The following is a 22,385-nucleotide window of genomic DNA, read 5'->3' as shown; positions in this document are numbered from 1 at the left end:
ATGGACACAGCTGAAAAGGCAGGAGCGAGCGGCGACCTCCAAACATGGCTCAGCTACACCAGATCTGTCAGGAGGAATCGGCCCAGATCCCACAAACTATTGTGAGAAGCTTCTAGAAGGATCCAAAACGTTTTCCCCAAGTCACACAGTGTAAGGGCAATGCCACCAAATACTAATGACCTGGAGGAAACGTCACTGTGCAGAAAGGAAGAAAAATGCCGGAAAACATTCTCTTATTATTCTGACATTTGGCAAATAGAAATAATTTTGTTTCTTAATTGACCTAAAACAGTAGAAAAACCTGCAGATGTGTCTTTATAGAGAGCAGAGGGAAAAACCTGCAGATGTGTCTGTATAGAGAGAGGAGGAAAAAACCTGCAGATGTGTCTGTATAGAGAGCGGAGGGGAAAACCTGCAGATGTGTCTGTATAGAGAGCGGAGGGGAAAACCTGCAGATGTGTCTATAGAGAGCGGAGGGGAAAACCTGCAGATGTGTCTGTATAGAGAGAGGAGGAAAAAACCTGCAGATGTGTCTGTATAGAGAGCGGAGGGGAAAACCTGCAGATGTGTCTATAGAGAGCGGAGGGGAAAACCTGCAGATGTGTCTGTATAGAGAGAGGAGGAAAAAAACTGCAGATGTGTCTGTATAGAGAGCAAGGGAAAAACCTGCAGATGTGTCTGTATAATGAGTGGAGGGAAAAACCTGCAGATGTGTCTGTATAGAGAGCGGAGGGCAAAACCTGCAGATGTGTCTGTATAGAGAGCGGAGGGGAAAGCCTGCAGGTGTGTCTGTATAGAGAGCAGAGGGAAAACCTGCAGATGTGTCTGTATAGAGAGAGGAGGAAAAAACCTGCAGATGTGTCTGTACAGAGAGCGGAGGGAAAAACCTGCAGATGTGTCTGTATAGAGAGCGGAGGGGAAAGCCTGCAGGTGTGTCTGTATAGAGAGCAGAGGGAAAACCTGCAGATGTGTCTGTATAGAGAGAGGAGGAAAAAACCTGCAGATGTGTCTGTACAGAGAGCGGAGGGAAAAACCTGCAGATGTGTCTGTATAGAGAGCGGAGGGCAAAACCTGCAGATGTGTCTGTATAGAGAGCGGAGGGCAAAACCTGCAGATGTGTCTGTATAGAGAGCGGAGGGGAAAGCCTGCAGGTGTGTCTGTATAGAGAGCAGAGGGAAAACCTGCAGATGTGTCTGTATAGAGAGAGGAGGAAAAAACCTGCAGATGTGTCTGTACAGAGAGCGGAGGGAAAAACCTGCAGATGTGTCTGTATAGAGAGCGGAGGGCAAAACCTGCAGATGTGTCTGTATAGAGAGCGGAGGGCAAAACCTGCAGATGTGTCTGTATAGAGAGTGGAGGGAAAAACCTGCAGATGTGTCTGTATAGAGAGAGGAGGAAAAACCTGGACCAGTGAACTCTATACAGGATAAATTATCGCTATCACCAGTCCTTTTCCATCTGACACAAACGTCGGAGGGCGACAAGGAAATATAAAATATCATCATCGCAGCCGACACTGGTTTGGTTTAGAAAAAAGGTGCAGAACCCGAGCACGAAAAACTGCAGAAAAATCCAGATCAAGGAAAAATAAAAGGGGAAGTTACGAGAGCAAAATACATGGAAAAGATGTGAGAAGATGCAGCAGAGCGGAGCACGCGACGGGGGCTGCCAACTTCCCCTACACGCAGCACCAAAATATCATCCAGGTTTCATTTCACTACCTGGATATCCCTTTACCGTGACCACATCGAAACTCAGCCTGGTCTGCAGCTCCGGGGAGGTGATGTTTTTTGGAAATTCATCTCCTACTCGCTTCCATCGCAGCTAATTTTGCTCCATTCTGAACCTGAAAGTGTGAAGGAGAAGCCGGCGGGGGTCTCGGATCCTTTTTTTGCAGTTTCTTTATGATGGGTCGAAAAGCCACAAAAGCCATTTTTACCTTGGCAAATGGTGGGGGCAGGTGAGAAGACCCGAAATGGCAGAGCGGAAGGACGCAGCTTAAAGGGGACCTGACACAATTACTGATCACATATTACAGTGGATGGAGCATGAGCTGGACGACCCAACGTGAGGAGACCTCCCAACATTAGGAGACCCCCCAACATTAGAACACCCAAACATTAGGAGACCCCCCAACATTAGGAGGATACCCGAATATTAGGAGACCTCCAACATTAAAAGATGTCCCAAAATGAGAAGATGCCCCAACAATAGGAGACACCTCAACATTAGAACACGTCCCAACATTGGGAGACGTCCCAACATTGGGAGACGTCCCAACATGAGTAGACATCCCAACATTCGAAGACCCCCCCCTCCAATATTAAGAGACACCTCAACATTAGAACACGTCCTAACATTGGGAGATGTCCCAACATGAGGAGACGCCCCAACATTAGGAGACATCCCAACATGAGGAGACGCCCCAACATTAGGAGACATCCCAACATGAGGAGACGTCCCAACATTAGGAGACGCCCCAACATTAGAAGACGCCCGAAGATTAGAAGATACCCCAACATTAGGAAACACCCCAACTTAAGATGCCCCAACAGGAGGTGATGACCCAACATTAGGAGATTCCCCAACAGTAGGAGACAACCCAACATGAGGACACGACCCAACGTGAGGACACGACCCAACGTGAGGACACGACCCAACGTGAGGACACGACCCAACGTGAGGACACGACCCAATGTTAGGAGATGACCCAACGTTAGATGACCCAACATGAGGAGACAACTCAACAAGAGGAGACAACCCAATATGAGACAACCCAACATGAGGAGACAACCCAACGTTAGAAGATGACCCAACGTTAGAAGACGACCGAACATTAGAAGATGACCCAACGTTAGAAGACGACCCAACGTTAGAAGACGACCCAACATGAGGGGATGACCCAACATGAGGGGATGACCCAACATGAGACAATCCAACATTAGGACACGCCCCAACAATAGAAGAGCCCCCAACATTAGGAGACCCCCAAATATTAGAAGATGCCCCAACATTAGGAACCGCCCCAACATGAGAAAACCACCCCATTAGAAGATGCCCTGACATTACAAGACGCCGCAATTCACTTAATGAGTTGTAGATGGTGCTCGATGCCGGTCTACGAGACTATATTACAAGTTATGGGTAGTAAATTCTGGAGATTTGGATGGTAACACAATGATTTAGTCTGATGCCTGATTTGTAGCAGGGGGGACGCGTCCCCTGATTTCGGGCAGTAAGCCCCCGCCTGATGGAGGCTTGTCTTCCTCTGGGTCGGTCTCTGCGAGGACGTGATGGACTCGTGTCTGTTGTCAGCTTTGTCCCTTGTGTTGGAGCCACAGAAGGATACACTGATAACCCGACTATAGCTGATACACTGTATACACTGTATATAAGGAGCCGGCGGAATATCGGGGGGGGGGGGGGGGGTCCGGCAATTACCAGTCACATTCACCAGCGACTTCTGAAAGTAAAAGAAATTTGTGCAAATAACATTTTATTGCAACTTCATAAATTTTCTAAGAAAAGGGAAGTTCAAATAATTTTCAGAATATGGAGGTGGAGGTCAGTGACCCAAAACTAAAGTGCCCAGTGCTGATATTCTCACGCCACGGAGGAAGGAGGCCGCACTGCTGGGGAGGTGGCCGCAATTCTTGTGAGCTGGCTGCAGTGCTGGGGAGGTGGCTTATTGCTGGGACAGATGGCCGCATTCCTTGTGAGGTGTCCAAAGTTCTGGGGAGGTGGCAGCACTGCTGGTGAGGTGCCACACTTCTGTGGAGGTGGCAGCACTGCTGGTGAGGTGCCACACTTCTGTGGAGGTGGCAGCACTGCTGGTGAGGTGCCACACTTCTGTGGAGGTGGCAGCACTGCTGGTGAGGTGCCACACTTCTGTGGAGGTGGCAGCACTGCTGGTGAGGTGGCCGCACTGCTGGTGAGGTGGTTGCGGTGCTGGTGAGGTGGCCGCCCTGCTGGGGAGGTGGCTGCACTGCTCCGATAGATGGCTGCACTTCTGGTGAGCTGGCTGCAGTGCTGGGGTGGTGGTGGCACTACTGGTGAGGTGACCGCACTGCTGGGACAGATGGCCACACTTCTGGTGAGATATCCACTATCCTGGTGAGTTGGCTGCACTGCTGGGATAGATGGCCGCACTTCTGGTGAGGTGACCACAGTGCTGGGACAGGAGGCAGCACTTCTGGTGAGGTGACCGCACCGCTGGGAAGGTGTCCGCACTGCTGGTGAGGTGGCCGCACTGCTGTGGAGGTGGCCGCACTGCTGGTGAGGTGGCCGCAGTGCTGGTGAGGTGGCCGCAGTGCTGGGGAGGTGGCTGCAGTGCTGGGGAGGTGGCTGTATTGCTGCAGCAGACGGCCGCAGTGGTGGCTGCAGTGGTGAGGTGGTGGCCACAGTGGTGGGGCAGGTGGACGCAGTGCTAGGCCGTGGCCTCTCTTCCGGTGGGATTGGTGAAGTATTGAACCATTAAGTGATGAGCTGTCAGTCTGTGTAGCTGCTGATTGCTGATCCCCCCCCTGGTTTTCCCCCGCAGCGGCCAGTGAGGTCCACAATCTACCATGTCACTATTCTTCCGCTGCCCCAGTGGTCCTATACGCTGCTCCACCTGTTCTTGGAGCCATAGGCTTTGTACGGCAGAGTGTAGTCCATCTGCGGCCGGTTGGCCCAGCGCTCCTGTGCTTGCCTCGCTCGCTCCTTCTGCTCTTGCTCGGACACTAATCCCAGGAGCCGCTCCCGGTCCTTGAAGGAGCTTCTTCCATATTCCTGCAGCAGCCACATTCTGTACTGCGGGGACAAAATCTGACATTAGACCCCGGAAAGCAGCAAAGTGACTCCACAATCCCCCGCACTCGCCACAATCCCCCGCACTCGCCACAATCCCCCGCACTCGCCACAATCCCCCGCACTCGCCACAATCCCAAGCACTCGCCACAATCCCCCGCACTCGCCACAATCCCCCGCACTCGCCACAATCCCCCGCACTCGCCACAATCCCCCGCACTCGCCACAATCCCCCGCACTCGCCACAATCCCCCGCACTCGCCACAATCCCCCGCACTCGCCGCGCGGTGCAGCCCGGAGAATCTGGATAAAGTTGTCCAGAAAAAATAAAAAGTTTTAAGAAAGAAAACAAAACTTTAAAAATGTCACAAAATGAACAAAGAATAAGGCGCAAATACTAAAGGCACAAAAGGGGAGCAAAAATGAGGATCCGGAGCTCATGTGTACATGTAACCTCCGGTGGTCACTCACGCACCCTGCATGCTGATGGTTTCCAGGTAGCCAAATTGAGTTTATTTATACCCTATAAAAGTAATGGACAAAGTCCTGCAGGAACGTCTCACGATGCACCCAAGACCATTGATGTGATCGGACGCAGTGCAATGCTAAGTGTCCCCTGTGGTGGCGCTGTGGGGGATTAAACACTGCCAGGTCCCCTCTGATTACAGCTGATCACTGGGGGTCCGTGCAGAAGGCAATTAGCGAGGGGATTGTCCAAAGCCGAGACCGCTATAAAGGGAGTCCATCAGCAGGATCCCCCCCTCCCGCTAATTTCAGTGCTGGCCAAAAGTATTGGCACCCCTGCAATTCTGTCAGATAATATTCAGTTTCTTCCTGAAAATGATGGCAGTCACAAATTCTTTGGTATTATCTTCATTTAATTTGTCTTCAATGAAAAGAAAAAAAATTTGTGATAAAGCCAAATTGGCTATAATTCCACACCAAACATAAAAAGGGGGTGGACAAAAGTATTGGCGCTGTGTGAATAATCCTGTGCTGCTTCTGTAATTTGTGCAATAACAGCGCCTGTAACTTACCTGTGGCACCTAACAGCTGCTGGCAATAATAAATCACACTTGCAGGGGGTTGACATGGATTAGAGTTGACGCAACCTCTGTCCTGTGTCCTTGTGTGCACCACATTGAGCCCGGAGAAAAGAAAGACCAAAGAACTGTCTGAGGACTTGAGAACCCAAATTGTGAGGAAGCATGAGCAATCTCAAGGCTACAAGTCCATCTCCAAACACCTGAAAGTTCCTGTGTCTACGGTGCGCAGCGTCATCAAGAAGTGTAAAGCCCATGGCACTGTGGTAACCTCCCTAGATGTGGAAGGAAAAGAAAAACTGACGAGAGATTTCAACGCAAGATTGTGCGGATGGTGGATAAAGAACCTCGACTAACATCCAAACAAGTTCAAGCTGCCCTGCAGTCCGAGGGTACAGCAGTGTCACCCCGCACTATCCGTCAGCGTCTGAATGAAAAGGGACTGTATGGTAGGATACCCAGGAAGACCCCACTTCTTACCCCGAGACATAAGAAAGCCAGGCTGGAGTTTGCCAAAACTTACCTGAGAAAGGCTAAAGCGTTTTGGAAGAATGTTCTCTGGTCAGATGAGACAAAAGTAGAGCTTTTTGGGAAAAGCCATCAACATAGAGTTTACAGGAAAAAAAAGAGGCATTCAAAGAAAAGAACACGGTCCCTACAGTCAAACATGGCGGAGGTTCCCTGATGTTTTGGAGTTGCTTTGCGGCCTCTGGCACTGGACTGCTTGACCGTGTGCATGGCATTATGAAGTCTGAAGACTACCAACACATGTTGCAGCATAATGTATGGCCCAGTGTGAGAAAGCTGGGTCTCCCTCAGAGGCCATGGGTCTTCCAGCAGGACAATGGCCCAAAACACACTACAAAAAGCACTAGAAAATGGTTTGAGAGAAAGCACTGGAGACTACTAAAGTGGCCAGCAATGAGTCCAGACCTGAATCCCATAGAAGACCTGTGGAGAGATCTAACAATGGCAGTTTGGAGAAGGCCCCTTCAAATCTCAGGGACCTGGAGCAGTTTCCAAAGAAGAATGGTCTAAAATTCCAGCAGAGCATTGTAAGAAACTCATTGATGGTCACCGGAAGCGGTTGTGCGCAGTTATTTTGGCTAAAGATTGTGCAACTAAGTATTAGGCTGAGGGTGCCAATACTTTTGTCTGGCCCATTTTTGGAGTTTTGTATGAAATGATCAATGATTTGATTTTTATTTCATTCTCTTTTGTGTTTTTTCATTGTAAGCAAAATAAATGCAGATAATACCAAAGAATGTGTGACTGCAATCATTTTCAGGAAGAAGCTGAGTATTCTCGGCAGAATTGCAGGGGTGCCAATACTTTTGGCCAGCACTGTATATGTGCATGTGGCGCTATCAATACCCTACATGGCCGATCCATTGCTCTGTTATTGATAAATCAGGCTGAAGAGCTATGTGTAGATCTGAAGCCTCTGTCGCTCCAGCTCTACTCCCCGCTCAGCTCTGCCATTTGCCTAAAGTGAGGCTGTCCATCCAGCAGGAGGAGGCGGAGCTCAGCGGGGAGTAGAGCTGGAGTGACGGATGACACCCAATAAGCAGCGGGGCGGCAGCACCCCGGCTACATGTGGGGTCTTTGCAGGAATACAGGAAAGCTATACCAGGGGAGACATGTATATGACAAAGTAACAATGTCCAGCCCCTTCCCCTTCATTATAGAGAAGCTGCAGTCCTGGCCTCCGCTGCGGCACCTGGTCCCCGGCGGTGTCTGCGGCACCTGGTCCCCGGCGGTGTCTGCGGCACCTGGTCCCCGGCGGTGTCTGCGGCACCTGGTCCCCGACGGTGTCTGCGGCACCTGGTCCCCGGCGGTGTCTGCGGCACCTGGTCCCCGGCAGTGTCTGCGGCACCTGGTCCCCGGCGGTGTCTGCGGCACAGGAGCCTCCGCCACTCACCATCTTCCACCTTCTGCAGTTCTGCACACTGAGGTTTTCTCCTTTCCTGTTGACTCGGCTCGGCCATTGCCGGTGATCAGCGCAGCCACAGACACGCGATGTTCCCCCGAGCGAAGGAGAACCCAAAAAAGAGCGATCCAAGCACAGACCCCGCACACTCACACTGCACAGACCCCGCACACTCACACTGCACAGACCCCGCACATTCACACTGCACAGACCCCGCACACTCACACTGCACAGACCCCGCACATTCACACTGCACAGACCCCGCACACTCACACTGCACAGACCCCGCACATTCACACTGCACAGACCCCGCACACTCACACTGCACAGACCCCGCACACTCACACTGCACAGACCCCGCACATTCACACTGCACAGACCCCGCACACTCACACTGCACAGACCCCGCACATTCACACTGCACAGACCCCGCACATTCACACTGCACAGACCCCGCACACTCACACTGCACAGACCCCGCACATTCACACTGCACAGACCCCGCACATTCACACTGCACAGACCCCGCACATTCACACTGCACAGACCCCGCACACTCACACTGCACAGACCCCGCACATTCACACTGCACAGACCCCGCACATCCACACTGCACAGACCCCGCACATTCACACTGCACAGACCCCGCACATTCACACTGCACAGACCCCGCGCATTCACACTGCACAGACCCCGCGCATTCACACTGCACAGACCCCGCACATTCACACTGCAAAGACCCCGCACATTCACACTGCACAGACCCCGCACACTCACACTGCACAGACCCCGCACATTCACACTGCACAGACCCCGCACATTCACACTGCACAGACCCCGCACATTCACACTGCACAGACCCCGCACATTCACACTGCACAGACCCCGCACATTCACACTGCACAGACCCCGCACATTCACACTGCACAGACCCCGCACATTCACACTGCACAGACCCCGCACATTCACACTGCAAAGACCCCGCACATTCACACTGCACAGACCCCGCACATTCACACTGCACAGACCCCGCACATTCACACTGCACAGACCCCGCACATTCACACTGCACAGACCCCGCACATTCACACTGCACAGACCCCGCACATTCACACTGCACAGACCCCGCACATTCACACTGCACAGACCCCGCACATTCACACTGCAAAGACCCCGCACATTCACACTGCACAGACCCCGCACATTCACACAGCACAGACCCCGCACATTCACACTGCACAGACCCCGCACATTCACACTGCACAGACCCCACACATTCACACTGCACAGACCCCGCACATTCACACTGCACAGACCCCGCACATTCACACTGCACAGACCCCGCACATTCACACTGCAAAGACCCCGCACATTCACACTGCACAGACCCCGCACAGTCACACTGCACAGACCCCGCACATTCACACTGCACAGACCCCGCACATTCACACAGCACAGACCCCGCACAGTCACACTGCACAGACCCCGCACACTCACACTGCACAGACCCCGCACATTCACACAGCACAGACCCCGCACATTCACACAGCAGAGACCCCGCACATTCACACTGCACAGACCCCGCATATCGATCATGAAGATCAAAATCTGCATAACAGAGCTCTGAGATTTCACTAAGGAGAGGATTCTCTCTGGTGGTAGAAGCCTCAGGAGGAAGGTGATGGGCATCAGCTCCTACTCTGACAGCGGCCGCTCTGGACCCTGCAACATGATGAGCGTAGCCCAGAGAGACCGAAAAGTGCACCCCACAATGGAGGGGGTTCTCTACCTCAGACAATCACACTGTGTGCGCTGTATTGTGTGCGCTGCATTATGTGCGCTGCATTGTGTGCGCTCCATTGTGTGCGCTGCATGTGTGCGCTCCATTGTGTGCGCTCCATTGTGTGCGCTCCATTGTGTGCGCTCCATTGTGTGCGCTCCATTGTGTGTGCTGCATTGTGTGCGCTCCATTGTGTGTGCTGCATTGTGTGCGCTCCATTGTGTGCGCTGCATTGTGTGCGCTGCATTGTGCGCGCTCCATTGTGTGCGCTCCATTGTGTGCGCTGCATTGTCTATGTTCTGCATTGTGTATGTTCTGCATTGTGTATGTTACATTGTGTGCACTGCATTGTGTGTGCTCCATTGTGTACGCTGCATTGTGTACGCTGCATTGTGTACGCTGCATTGTGTGCGCTCCATTGTGTGTGCTGCATTGTGTGCGCTGCATTGTGTACGCTGCATTGTGCGCGCTGCATTGTGTGAGCTCCATTGTGTGCACTCCATTGTGTGTGCTGCATTGTGTGCGCTGCATTGTGCGCGCTGCATTGTGTATGTTCTGCATTGTGTATGTTCTGAATTGTGTATGTTGCATTGTGTGCACTGCATTGTGTGTGCTGCATTGTGTACGCTGCATTGTGTGCGCTCCATTGTGTGCGCTCCATTGTGTGTGCTGCATTGTGTGCGCTGCATTGTGTGCGCTGCATTGTCTATGTTCTGCATTATGTATGTTCTGCATTGTGTATGTTGCATTGTGTGCGCTGCATTGTGTGCGCTGCATTGTGTACGCTGCATTGTGTACGCTGCATTGTGTGCGCTGCATTGTGTACGCTGCATTGTGTGCGCTGCATTGTGTGCGCTGCATTGTGTACGCTGCATTGTGTACGCTGCATTGTGTACGCTGCATTGTGTGCGCTGCATTGTGTACGCTGCATTGTGTGCGCTCCATTGTGTACGCTGCATTGTGCGCGCTGCATTGTGCACGCTGCATTGTGTACGCTGCATTGTGTACGCTGCATTGTGTGTGCTGCATTGTGTACGCTGCATTGTGTACGCTGCATTGTGTACGCTGCATTGTGCGCGCTGCATTGTGCGCGCTGCATTGTGCACGCTGCATTGTGTGCGCTGCATTGTGTGCGCTGCATTGTGTACGCTGCATTGTGTACGCTGCATTGTGTGCGCTGCATTGTGTACGCTGCATTGTGTACGCTGCATTGTGCGCGCTGCATTGTGCGCGCTGCATTGTGCGCGCTGCATTGTGCGCGCTGCATTGTGCGCGCTGCATTGTGTGCGCTGCATTGTGTGCGCTGCATTGTGTGCGCTGCATTGTGTGCGCTGCATTGTGTACGCTGCATTGTGTGCGCTGCATTGTGTACGCTGCATTGTGTGCGCTCCATTGTGTACGCTGCATTGTGCGCGCTGCATTGTGCACGCTGCATTGTGTACGCTGCATTGTGTACGCTGCATTGTGTGTGCTGCATTGTGTACGCTGCATTGTGTACGCTGCATTGTGTACGCTGCATTGTGCGCGCTGCATTGTGCGCGCTGCATTGTGCGCGCTGCATTGTGTGCGCTGCATTGTGTGCGCTGCATTGTGTACGCTGCATTGTGTACGCTGCATTGTGTGCGCTGCATTGTGTACGCTGCATTGTGTGCGCTGCATTGTGCGCGCTGCATTGTGCGCGCTGCATTGTGCGCGCTGCATTGTGCGCGCTGCATTGTGTGCGCTGCATTGTGTGCGCTGCATTGTGTGCGCTGCATTGTGTGCGCTGCATTGTGTACGCTGCATTGTGTGCGCTGCATTGTGTGCGCTGCATTGTGTACGCTGCATTGTGTGCGCTGCATTGTGTGCGCTGCATTGTGTGCGCTGCATTGTGTACGCTGCATTGTGTGCGCTGCATTGTGTGCGCTGCATTGTGTACGCTGCATTGTGTACGCTGCATTGTGTGCGCTGCATTGTGTGCGCTGCATTGTGCACGCTGCATTGTGTACGCTGCATTGTGTGCGCTGCATTGTGTGCGCTGCATTGTGTGCGCTGCATTGTGTGCGCTGCATTGTGTACGCTGCATTGTGTGCGCTGCATTGTGTGCGCTGCATTGTGTACGCTGCATTGTGTGCGCTGCATTGTGTACGCTGCATTGTGTACGCTGCATTGTGTACGCTGCATTGTGTGCGCTGCATTGTGTGCGCTGCATTGTGTACGCTGCATTGTGTGCGCTGCATTGTGTGCGCTGCATTGTGTGCGCTGCATTGTGTACGCTGCATTGTGTGCGCTGCATTGTGTACGCTGCATTGTGTACGCTGCATTGTGTACGCTGCATTGTGTGCGCTGCATTGTGCGCGCTGCATTGTGCGTGCTGCATTGCGTACGCTGCGGGGACATCCACAAGTGTCACAATACCAGAAAGGCTTCGTCTGGATGGTGTCGCAATCCTCGTCAGCAGTTATTGCTCATGTGATGCTCAGTTTATGGTGAACGGATCACGACCCGGGAAAATCTCTAGAGGATTTGTAACCCCTCGTGTGACCGAAAAGGAGCAAAGTCAGAATCATGTGACCACCGCGGGTGTAATACACAGCAAACAACAACAAACACTGAGTAATATCAGAGACAACGTACGGTGCGTGCAACAGTGCCGAAAACACAACTCCCCCACATAACAGTGCCGAAAACACAACTCCCCCACATAACAGTGCCGAAAACACAACTCCCCCACATAACAGTGCCGAAAACACAACCCCCCATACATAACAGTGCCGAAAACACAACCCCCCCATACATAACAGTGCCGAAAACACAACTCCCCCACATAACAGTGCCGAAAACACAACCCCCCATACATAACAGTGCCGAAAACACAACCCCCCATACATAACAGTGCCAAAAACACAACCCCCCATACATAACAGTGCCGAAAACACAACCCCCCATACATAACAGTGCCGAAAACACAACCCCCCCATACATAACAGTGCCGAAAACACAACTCCCCCACATAACAGTGCCGAAAACACAACCCCCCATACATAACAGTGCCAAAAACACAACCCCCCCCATACATAACAGTGCCGAAAACACAACCCCCATACATAACAGTGCCAAAAACACAACCCCCCATACATAACAGTGCCAAAAACACAACCCCCCATACATAACAGTGCCGAAAACACAACCCCCCACATAACAGTGCCGAAAACACAACCCCCATACATAACAGTGCCGAAAACACAACCCCCCATACATAACAGTGCCGAAAACACAACCCCCCCATACATAACAGTGCCGAAAACACAACTCCCCATACATAACAGTGCCGAAAACACAACTCCCCCACATAACAGTGCCGAAAACACAACCCCCCCATACATAACAGTGCCGAAAACACAACTCCCCATACATAACAGTGCCGAAAACACAACCCCCATACATAACAGTGCCAAAAACACAACCCCCCATACATAACAGTGCCAAAAACACAACCCCCCATACATAACAGTGCCAAAAACACAACCCCCCATACATAACAGTGCCGAAAACACAACTCCCCATACATAACAGTGCCGAAAACACAACCCCCATACATAACAGTGCCAAAAACACAACCCCCCATACATAACAGTGCCAAAAACACAACCCCCCATACATAACAGTGCCGAAAACACAACCCCCCATACATAACAGTGCCGAAAACACAACCCCCCACATAACAGTGCCGAAAACACAACCCCCCCACACATAACAGTGCCGAAAACACAACCCCCCATACATAACAGTGCCAAAAACACAACTCCCCATACATAACAGTGCCGAAAACACAACCCCCATACATAACAGTGCCGAAAACACAACCCCCCACATAACAGTGCCGAAAACACAACCCCCCCACACATAACAGTGCCGAAAACACAACCCCCCATACATAACAGTGCCGAAAACACAACCCCCATACATAACAGTGCCGAAAACACAACCCCCCATACATAACAGTGCCGAAAATACAACCCCCCCATACATAACAGTGCCAAAAACACAACCCCCATACATAACAGTGCCGAAAACACAACCCCCATACATAACAGTGCCGAAAACACAACCCCCCATACATAACAGTGGCGTAAATACAACCCCCCATACATAACAGTGCCAAAAACACAACCCCCCATACATAACAGTGCCAAAAACACAACCCCCATACATAACAGTGCCGTAAATACAACCTCTCATACATAACAGTGCCGAAAACACAACCCCCCATACATAACAGTGCCAAAAACACAACCCCCATACATAACAGTGCCGAAAATACAACCCCCCATACATAACAGTGCCGAAAACACAACCCCCCCATACATAACAGTGCCGAAAATACAACCCCCCATACATAACAGTGCCGAAAACACAACCCCCCACATAACAGTGCCGAAAACACAACCCCCCCATACATAACAGTGCCGAAAATACAACCCCCCATACATAACAGTGCCGAAAACACAACCCCCCATACATAACAGTGCCGAAAACACAACCCCCCATACATAACAGTGCCGAAAACACAACCCCCCCACATAACAGTGCCGAAAACACAACTCCCCCACATAACAATGCCGAAAACACAACCCCCCATACATAACAGTGCCGAAAACACAACCCCCCACATAGCAGTGCTCAAAACACAACCCCCCATACATAACAGTGCGGAAACCACAACCCCCCCATACATAACAGTGCCGAAAACACAACCCCCCCATACATAACAGTGCCGAAAACACAACCCCCCACATAGCAGTGCTCAAAACACAACCCCCCATACATAACAGTGCGGAAACCACAACCCCCATACATAACAGTGCCGAAAACACAACTCCCCCACATAACAGTGCCGAAAACACAACCCCCCATACATAACAGTGCCGAAAACACAACCCCCATACATAACAGTGCCGAAAACACAACCCCCCCACATAACAGTGCCGAAAACACAACCCCCCCACGTAGCAGTGCTCAAAACACAACCCCCCCATACATAACAGTGCCGAAACCACAACCCCCCTGTGACGACATGGACTCTCATGGGTTAAAGTTTCTTAAAATCCAGCCAGACAGCATGATAGATTGTTTATAGATGGGGGAGAAGTCCCTCATTGTTTTTACAAGACTCTTGTTGACTCAATGTAATTGTGTTGGCCACTGAAAGCCAGACGTATTGTTCTCCAGTAATCATTGTATTGTAGTTGTGTATTGCTAATGTGATTACGTTAGTAGCCATTGTTGAGTCTGTGTCTTGCAGACTCCATGTTGATATCTTCAGTCTTTCTGTAGACCTCATTTGGATGAACATTGTCCATGCAGCTTGAGATTCATCCAATGGGAGAGGCGCTCTTGTCCAACCAATCGATGAGGATGCAGTGTATCCAAGTTGAAGGCTGTGGCTATAAAAGGGATTTCTTTAAGCCACCAGGTTGTTGATGGATGCTGATGGATCCAGTCTAAAGGCTACTTTACACGCTGCGATATCGGTCCCGATATCGCTAGCGTGGGTACCCGCCCTCATCTGTTGTGCGACACGGGCAAATCGCTGCCCGTGCCGCACAACATCGCCCAGACTCGTCACACATATTTACCTGCCCGGCGACGTCGCTGTGACCGGCGAACCGCCTCCTTTCTAAGGGGGCGGTCCGTGCGGCGTCACAGCGACGTCACTGAGCGGCCGCCCAATAGAAGCGGAGGGGCGGAGATGAGTGGCCGGAACATCCCGCCCACCTCCTTCCTTCCTCATAGCGGCCGGGAGGCAGGTAAGGAGAGCTTCCTCGTTCCTGCGGTGTCACACGGAGCGATGTGTGCTGCCGCAGGAGCGACAAACTACATCGTTACTGCTGCAGTAACGATAATCGAGAATGGACCCCCATGTCACCGATGAGCGATTTTGCAACGATGCAAAATCGCTCATCGGTGTCACACGCAGCAACATCGCTAATGCGGCCGGATGTGCGTCACAAATTCCGTGACCCCAACGACTCCGCTTTAGCGATGTCACAGCGTGTAAAGCCCCCTTTAGCTCTTTGGAGCTGACTAGAGGATCAGGATATCTTATGGCTTCAATCTAGGGACTCCGGTTCCGGTTGGAGACCATATCCACAGCCTAGGGATTTCGACTCCGGCTGCCAGGATTGTATCATCATACCAGAACTACCTAAGGAGGACACTCAGGTTGGGACAAATCGGTCACCTGGTACAGACTTTGCAGACCTCAGCCATCTTCCTAAATCTGGAGTTATTCCAGTCACGGTGGGTGCCCGCCAAAAGCGGGGTGCTGCTGGATTGGAGTAAGTAGCCCTGGAACCTCTGAGGCACGGATATTCTAAATCCCTGGTGAGCCAGCGGAAGGGTGAGACTCTGTTGCCTGTTACATTTGTGTGTTTTGCTGGTTATGCGTTATGTGCCGTTAATTGTTTGGGGATCCAATAAAGTCTAATTATTGTGGTTCCCTCACCCTGTGTTGTCTGAGTAGTGTTACGCCCATGGTTAAGGAGGCCGGCGTTCAGTTGGGATGAACCCTGAGCCATGCTGTCTTTCTAAAGGCGGCGGGTTTTAGTGGACGAGAGCGCCCACTGAGCCCCGTGTCTCCACACCCACCATACATAACAGTGCCGAAACCACAACCCCCCATATATAACAGTGCCGAAAACACAACCCCCCATACATAACAGTGCTCAAAACACAACCCCCCATACATAACAGTGCTCAAAACACAACCCCCCATACATAACAGTGCTCAAAACACAACCCCCCATACATAACAGTGCTCAAAACACAACCCCCCATACATAACAGTGCTCAAAACACAACCCCCCCATAACATAACAGTGCTCAAAACACAACCCCCATTCATAACAGTGCTCAAAACACAACCCCCCATACATAACAGTGCTCAAACCACAACCCCCATTCATAACAGTGCTCAAAACACAACCCCCCATACATAACAGTGCCGAAACCCAACCCCCCACATAACAGTGCTCAAAACACAACCCCCCCATACATAACAGTGCTCAAAACACAACCCCCCTATACATAACAGTGCTGAAAACACAACCCCCCATACATAACAGTGGCGAAAACACAACCCCCCACATAACAGTGCTCAAAACACAACCCCCATTCATAAAAGTGCTCAAAACACAACCCCCCATTCATAAAAGTGCTCAAAACACAACCCCCCATACATAACAGTGCCGAAAACACAACCCCCCACATAACAGTGCTCAAAACACAACCCCCATACATAACAGTGCTCAAAACACAACCCCCCATTCATAAAAGTGCTCAAAACACAACCCCCCATACATAACAGTGCCGAAAACACAACCCCCCATACATAACAGTGCCGAAAACACAACCCCCCACATAACAGTGCTCAAAACACAACCCCCATGTGGAGACACGGGGCTCAGTGGGTGCTCTCGTCCACTAAAACCCACCGCCTTTAGAAAGACAGCGTGGCTCAGGGTTCATCCCAACTGAACGCCGGCCTCCTTAACCGTGGGCGTAACACTACTCAGACAACACAGGGTGAGGGAACCACAATAATTAGACTTTATTGGATCCCCAAACAATTAACAGCACATAACACATAACCAGCAAAACACACAAATGTAACAGGCAACAGAGTCTCACCCTTCCGCTGCTCACCAGGGATTAGAATGTCCTTGCCTCAGAGGTTCCAGGGCTATTTACTCCAATCCAGCAGCACCCCGCTTTTGGTGGACACCCATCGAGAGAAGAATAATGCCAGATGTATGAAGCTGTGTGAGGTCTGCAAAGTCTCTAACAGGTGACTGAACTGTCCCAACCTGAGTGTCCTCCTTAGGTAGTCATGGTATGATGATATAATCCTGGCAGCCGGGGTCGAAATCCCTAGACTGTGGATATGGTCTCCAACCGGAACCGGAGTCCCTAGATTGAACCCATAAGATATCCTGATCCTCTAGTCAGCTCCTAAGAGCTTAGACTGGATCCATCAGCATCCATCAACCACCTGGTGGCTTAAAGAAATCCCTTTTATAGCCACAGCCTTCCACTTGGATACACTGCGTCCTCATCGATTGGTTGGACAAGATCGCCTCTCCCATTGGATAATTCTCAAGCTGCATGGACAATGTTCATCCAAATGATGTCTACAGAAAGACTAAGGGTATACATGTAGTCTGGAAGTCACCGACTACACAATGGCTGCTAAGGTAATCACATTAGCAATACACAACTACAATACAATGATTACTGGAAAAGAGTCTGGAGAAACAATAGCTAAGCAAACATGACTTAGGACACATAAGAACAATACGTCTGGCTTTCAGTGGCCAACACAATTACATGAGTCCAAAAGAGTCTTGTAAAAACAATGAGGGACTTATCCCCCGTCTATAAACAATCTATCATCCTGTCTGGCTGAATTTTAAGAAACTTTAACCCATGAGAGTCCATGTCGTCACACCCCCCACATAACAATGCTGAAAATACAACCCCCCATACATAACAGTGCCGAAAACACAACCCCCATACATAACAGTGTTGAAAACACAACCCCCCCATACATAACAGTGCCGAAAACACAACCCCCATACATATCAGTGCCGAAAACACAACCCCCCATACATAACAGTGCCGAAAACACAACCCCCCATACATAACAGTGCCGAAAACACAACCCCCCCATACATAACAGTGCTGAAAATACAACCCCCCCATACATAACAGTGCCGAAAACACAACCCCCCATACATAACAGTGCTGAAAATACAACCCCCCATACATAACAGTGCCGAAAACACAACCCCCCATACATAACAGTGCCGAAAACACAACCCCCCATACATAACAGTGCCGAAAACACAACCCCCATACATAACAGTGCCGAAAACACAACCCCCCACATAACAGTGCCGAAAACACAACCCCCCACATAACAGTGCCGAAAACACAACCCCCCCATACATAACAGTGCCGAAAACACAACCCCCCCACACATAACAGTGCCGAAAACACAACCCCCCATACATAAACAGTGCCGAAAATACAACCCCCCATACATAACAGTGCCGAAAACACAACCCCCCATACATAACAGTGCTCAAAACACAACCCCCCATACATAAGTGCTCAAAACACAACCCTCCCACATAGCAGTGCTCAAAACACAACCCTCCATACATATCAGTGCCGAAAACACAACCCCCCACACATAAAAGTGCCGAAAACACAACCCCCAATACATAACAGTGCCGAAAACACAACCACCCATACATAACAGTGCTGAAAATACAACCACCCATACATAACAGTGCTGAAAATACAACCCCCCATACATAACAGTGCTCAAAACACAACCCCCCACACATAACAGTGCTCAAAACACAACCCCCCATATAACAGTGCCGAAAAGACAACCCCCCCACATAACAGTGCCGAAAACACAACCCCCCATACATAAAAGTGCCGAAAACACAACCCCCCATACATAAGTGCTCAAAACACAACCCCCATACATAAGTGCTCAAAACACAACCCCCCCAGACTTTTATGAGCATCCTGAATAGGGCTTGTGCAGAAAATATACCCTATGGGAACAAACATGCTAGAAATAGGAGGAAACCCCTATGGCTAAATAGAGCTGTAAGGGAAGCAATAAAAGAAAAACAGAAAGCCTTAAAAGAATTAAAGAGGGTAGGTAGTGATGAGGCATTATATAATTATAGAAAATTAAATAAAATATGTAAAAAGCAAATTAAGTTAGCTAAGTTTGAGACAGAGAGACTCATTGCGAGAGAAAGTAAAAATAATCCTAAAATAGTCTTTAACTACATAAACAGTAAAAAACTGAAAAGCGATAGTGTTGGCCCCCTTAAAAATAGTCTTGGTGAAATGGTGGAAGGGGATGAGGGTAAAGCCAACCTGCTGAATGACTTTTTTTCTACGGTTTTTATACAAGAAAATGCCATGGCAGATGACATGACCAGTGATACCATAAATTCACCCTTGAATATTACCTGCTTAACCCAGCAGGAAGTACGCCGCCGCCTCGAAATCACTAAGGGTGACAAATCTCCGGGCCCGGATGGCTACACCCCAGAGTACTACAGGAATTGAGTTCTGTGATAGATAGACCATTATTTTTAATCTTCTCAGATTCCTTAATAACAGGGTCGGTACCGCAGGACTGGCGCATAGCAAATGTGGTGCCAATATTCAAAAAAGGGACAAAAACTGAGCCGGGAAATTATAGGCCGGTAAGTTTAACCTCTACGGTTGGTAAAATCCTTGAGGGTTTCTTGAGAGATGCTATACTGGAGTATCTCAAGAAAAATACCCTTATGACAGAGATCAACATGGGTTTATGAGGGATCGATCCTGTCAAACTAATCAGCTTCTATGAAGAGGTAAGTTCAAGCCTGGAGCAGGGAAATGCAGTGGATGTTGTGTATATGGACTTTTCAAAAGCTTTTGATACGGTGCCACACAAAAGGCTGGTACATAAAATGAGAATAATGGGGATAGGGGAAAATATGTGTAACTGGGTTAAAAACTGGCTCAGTGATAGGAAACAAAGGGTGGTTATTAATGGTACGTACTCGGACTGGGTCTCAGTTCATAGTGGGGTACCACAGGGGTCAGTATTGGGCCCGCTTCTTTTCAACATATTTATAAATGACCTTGTTGGGGGCATGCGGAGTAGAATTTCAATATTTGCAGATGATACTAAACTCTGCAGGGTAATCAATACAGAGGAGGATAATTTTATATTACAGGGAGATTTATGTAAATTGGAGGATTGGGCTGAGAAGGGGCAATTGAAGTGTAATGTAGATAAATGTAAGGTCATGCACTTGGGTAGAGGAAATAACATTTATGATTATGTACTTAATCGTAGAACACTGGGTAAAACAGACACAGAAAAAGACTTGGGTGTATGGGTGGATGGTAAACTTCACTTTAGTGGCCAGTGTCAGGCAGCTGCTGCCAGGGCTAATAAAATAATGGGATGTATTAAAAGAGGTAGAAGTGTTCATGAAAAAAATATACTTCTACCTCTGTACAAGTCACTAGTGCAACCGCACTTAGAATACTGTGTACAATTCTGGTCACCGATATATAAGAAGGACATAGCTGAACTGGAGAGGGTGCAGAGAAGACCACCAAGATTATTAGAGGAATGGGTGGGCTGCAATACCAAGACAGGAAAAACGAAGGCTTAGGGGGGATCTAATCACAATGTATAAATATATGAGGGGACAGTACAGAGACCTTTCCAAAGATCTCTTTACACCTAGGCCTGCGACTGGAACACGGGGGCATCCGCTACGTCTTGAGGAAAGAAGGTTTAATCATAATCACAGACGAGGATTCTTTACTGTACGAGCAGTGACTATGGAACTCTCTGCCGCATGATGTTGTAATGAGGGATTCACTTGTAAAATTTAAGCAGAGCCTGGACGCCTTTCCTGAAAAATGTAATATTACCAGTTATGTATATTAGATTTTATGACAGGGTATTGATCCAGGGAACTAGTCTGATTGCCGGATGTGGACGAAGGAAGGACATTTTTTCCCCATTGGAACTTGTTTGCCACATTGGGGGTTTTTTGCCTTCCTCTGGATCAACATGTTAGGCTACGGGTTGAACTAGATGGACTTAAGCGGTCTTTACACGCTGCGACATCGCTAATGCAGATTCGTTGGGGTCACGGAATTTGTGACGCACATCCGGCCGCATTAGCGATGCCGTTGCGTGTGACACCGATAAGCGATTTTGCATCGTTGCAAAAACGTGCAAAATCGCTAATCGGCGACATGGGGGTCCATTCTTAAAAATCGTTACTGCAGCAGTAACGAAGTTGTTCCTCGTTCCTGCGGCAGCACACATCGCTGCGTGTGACGCTGCAGGAACGAGGAAGCTCTCCTTACCTGCCTCCCGGCTGCTATGCAGAAGGAAGGAGGTGGGCGGGATGTTACGTCCCGCTCATCTCCGCCCCTCCGCTTCTATTGGGCGGCGGTTCAGTGACGCTTCAGTGACGTCGCTGTGACGCCGCAAGGACCGCCCCCTTAGAAAGGAGGCGGTTCGCCCGTCACAGCGACGTCGCCGGACAGGTAAGTATGTGTGATGGCTGTTGTGCGACACGGGCAGCGATTTGCCCGTGTCGCGCAACAGACGGGGGCGGGTAACCACACTAGCGATATCGGGACCGATATCGCAGTGTGTAAAGTAGCCTTTAGAGTCTCCCTTCAACCTTAAAAACTATGATACTATGATATCAGTGCCGAAAACACAACCCCCCACACATAAAAGTGCCGAAAACACAACCCCCCATACATAACAGTGCCGAAAACACAACCCCCCATACATAACAGTGCTCAAAACACAACCACCCATACATAACAGTGCTGAAAATACAACCACCCATACATAACAGTGCTGAAAATACAACCCCCCCATACATAACAGTGCTCAAAACACAACCCCCCACATAACAGTGCTCAAAACACAACCCCCCACATAACAGTGCTCAAAACACAACCCCCCACATAACAGTGCTCAAAACATAACCCCCCACATAACAGTGCTCAAAACACAACCCCCCATACATAATAGTGCCGAAAACACAACCCCCCATACATAACAGTGCTCAAAACACAACCACCCATACATAACAGTGCTGAAAATACAACCACCCATACATAACAGTGCTGAAAATACAACCCCCCCATACATAACAGTGCTCAAAACACAACCCCCCACATAACAGTGCTCAAAACACAACCCCCCACATAACAGTGCTCAAAACACAACCCCCCA

The 22,385-nt window shown here is 49.9% G+C and overlaps 1 protein-coding gene across 2 annotated transcripts in view; it reads right to left on the bottom strand.

Moving 5' to 3' along the window:
• Positions 1 to 3,479: 3,479 nt before the first annotated feature.
• The window catches only part of LOC142254894 (dual specificity protein phosphatase 22-A-like), a 74,414-nt gene continuing 55,508 nt past the window's right edge, over positions 3,480 to 22,385 (bottom strand). For both annotated transcript variants that reach the window (XM_075326251.1, XM_075326250.1), the window contains exon 8: positions 3,480 to 4,791. In XM_075326251.1, coding sequence (XP_075182366.1) covers positions 4,597 to 4,791 — 195 coding nt within the window. In that variant the 3' untranslated portion in view covers positions 3,480 to 4,596. The remainder of the gene's footprint in view (positions 4,792 to 22,385) is intronic.

Source organism: Anomaloglossus baeobatrachus, chromosome 10 (assembly GCF_048569485.1).
Source record: "Anomaloglossus baeobatrachus isolate aAnoBae1 chromosome 10, aAnoBae1.hap1, whole genome shotgun sequence".
Classification (NCBI taxonomy): domain Eukaryota; kingdom Metazoa; phylum Chordata; class Amphibia; order Anura; family Aromobatidae; genus Anomaloglossus; species Anomaloglossus baeobatrachus.
Note: the sequence above shows the minus strand (reverse complement) of the source record. Positions and strands in the feature narration are given on the sequence as shown.